Source organism: Gavialis gangeticus, unplaced genomic scaffold, assembly GCF_001723915.1.
Source record: "Gavialis gangeticus isolate Ggan-Ray unplaced genomic scaffold, GavGan_comp1, whole genome shotgun sequence".
Lineage (NCBI taxonomy): Eukaryota > Metazoa > Chordata > Crocodylia > Gavialidae > Gavialis > Gavialis gangeticus.
Genome location: NW_017728960.1, coordinates 1,219,845 through 1,221,999, shown reverse-complemented (window position 1 = coordinate 1,221,999; position 2,155 = coordinate 1,219,845). Strand labels below are relative to the sequence as shown.

General features: G+C 64.6%; 1 protein-coding gene across 1 annotated transcript in view; it reads left to right on the top strand.

The window, feature by feature from the left end:
• The first annotated feature begins 1,442 nt into the window (after positions 1 to 1,442).
• Positions 1,443 to 2,155, top strand: part of INSRR (insulin receptor related receptor) — a 21,661-nt gene continuing 20,948 nt past the window's right edge. Inside the window, exon 1 of the mRNA XM_019519130.1 lies at positions 1,443 to 1,678. Within this exon, the coding sequence (XP_019374675.1) occupies positions 1,582 to 1,678 (97 nt within the window). The 5' untranslated portion in view covers positions 1,443 to 1,581. The remainder of the gene's footprint in view (positions 1,679 to 2,155) is intronic.

Here is a 2,155-nt window from a genome sequence, read left to right as displayed (position 1 = left end):
AGGGCGGGCTAGCCCCAGTGGAGGGGGGAAGGCGGCTCCCCCCCCCCCCTGCACAGCTGGTGCTGGGTAGAGGGAAGGTGTCCTCCTAGCAGCTGCCACGCGAGGGCACTCCTGCCCCGATCATAGCAGCTGGCATTTCCACCTCGCCTTTCCAGGCTGGCTGGGCTTGGGGGGCTGCCCCTGCCCCATGCAATGGGAAGGCAGCTCGGGGTCCCCAGGGTCCTCCCTGCCCCAGTGGGGTGCAGTCAGGACTGGGCTTGGCCCCCCTGTCCCTGATCTAGGTGCTGGCTCCGTGCACTCATGGGAGATGAGGAGATGCTCTTTCCCTGGCTGCTGCTTGCAGCTGGGCATGGACCTGGCACTGGAGGGCCCTGCTCCATCACAAGGGTCTCTTTCTGTCCCCTTGCTTTCCCATCCTCCCCTCCCTTCTGCCCCGGGGCCATCGGGGGCATGCAGGGGTGGCTGGACCTGCTGGGGACTTTCCTGTGGGGGGAAGCTGGCCGTGGAGATGTCCATGCTGTGACCCCTTGGCCTGGGGAGGCATCGACGTGGCTCTGGGGCTGCAGTTTGTTCCTGCAGCGGGTGGTCAATCAGTAGCTGCCCCCAGCCCCTCAGAGGGGGTCCTAGGAGGGATCCTAGAACTGAACTGGTGGTGTCGGAGGAGGTGACATGAGTGTCTGGGGGCAGCTGGGGAGGGGGCACGTGCGTGCAGGAAGTGTGGGCTATGGTTCAAGGTCACCATTGCTGCCCAGGATCCCCTGTAATCTGGGTCCAGTGCATGGGGCTGGTGAGACACCCCATGGCCTCAGCTCCCAGACACTTGGGGTTCACCTGTGGCCTGGAAGCCCTGCTCTGCTTTTTTCCTGTGCAAGATGATTGAGCAAAGAAGCTGCCCCCTCCCCCCTGCCCAGTGTGTTGCAATGGAAAAAAGCCCCTGGACTTCCAGCAGCCGCTTCACCACCGCTGTGGCCCTGTCTTGTCTCTGCGCCAGCCAGCAGCCCACCTGCCTGGCGTCCTCCCTGGAGCAAGGAGGGGGAAACCGAGGCATGGAGGCTGGCAGGGGCGAGGTTGCAGAGCATGGAGAACCCAGGTGTGCTGATCATCCCCCCTGCTTCCAGGTCCCTCTACCCCAGGTACCCTGTGCCTGAAGGAGTTTCCCATGGCCGAGCTTGGCGGCCTGTCCCCAGGGCCGTGGCCTTGCCATTTCCCTTCCTGGCTTGTTATTTCCCAAACAAGCCCCCGCCCCCCCCCAGCTGTACCCAGCCCGGCTCAGTTGTCAGGCTAAATATTTTGTGTGTAACATTTGCAAACACAAGTGCTGGGAGCCCAGCCCCAGCCTCTTGTGCCTGGCACCCCCCCTGCCCACCCCCATCCAGAGCAGGTGGGAGCCCAGCCCTGGCTCCACCCCGCTGCATCTGGGGCTGGCGCAGGCGGCGCCTTCCCACGCTCAGGTGTGCTGGAGAGCCCGGGGGAACACACCTGCACGACAGGATCAGGGTAGGGGGCAGTGAGGGACCCCCGCGCCCTGCCCAGGACGGGCGTCCGCGTTGCAGCCTCAAGCTGTGGGGGCATCTGTGGGCCATGGGGGCCACACAGCACCCCTGTGCTCTGCGTCTCTGGGGAGCCCTGCTGGTCCTCAGCCTCCTCCCACTGGCGCCTGCTCAGGCCACCTCTGAAAGTAAGTACCCCCCCCCCGCCAGCTTGGGGATGCAGCCTGGGGTCTCTGGATAGACAGATGGGGCTTAAGGGGGTCTCTCTGTGCAGCTCCTGGGTGAGGGAGGAGAGGGGAGATGCCCCTGGGATGCTGGAGATGGCAGGGGTCAGAGATGTGGGTTCCCCTCCCTGCTCTTCTGGGTGCCCTTGGGTCGCTCTCTGGGCCTCTGTTTCCCCTCCAGCCACCGAGGTCCTGGAGAAGGGGCTGCCTTGAGGTTGGGTATGTGCAGCACCAAGCGCGCTGGGGGGCCTTGAAGCTCTGCCACCAGCACCCACCAGGACCTGGGGGAAGTCTCTTTGCTTCCCTGTGCCTCAGTTGCCTTGTGGGGCAATAGCTTCCTTTCTCTTGTCATTTAAGGTTGTTGGCTCTCGGGGGGCTGTCTGTGCTTGGGGTCTGTGTGCGTGTGTGTGTGTGTGTGGGGGGGGGGGGGGGGGGGGGTTT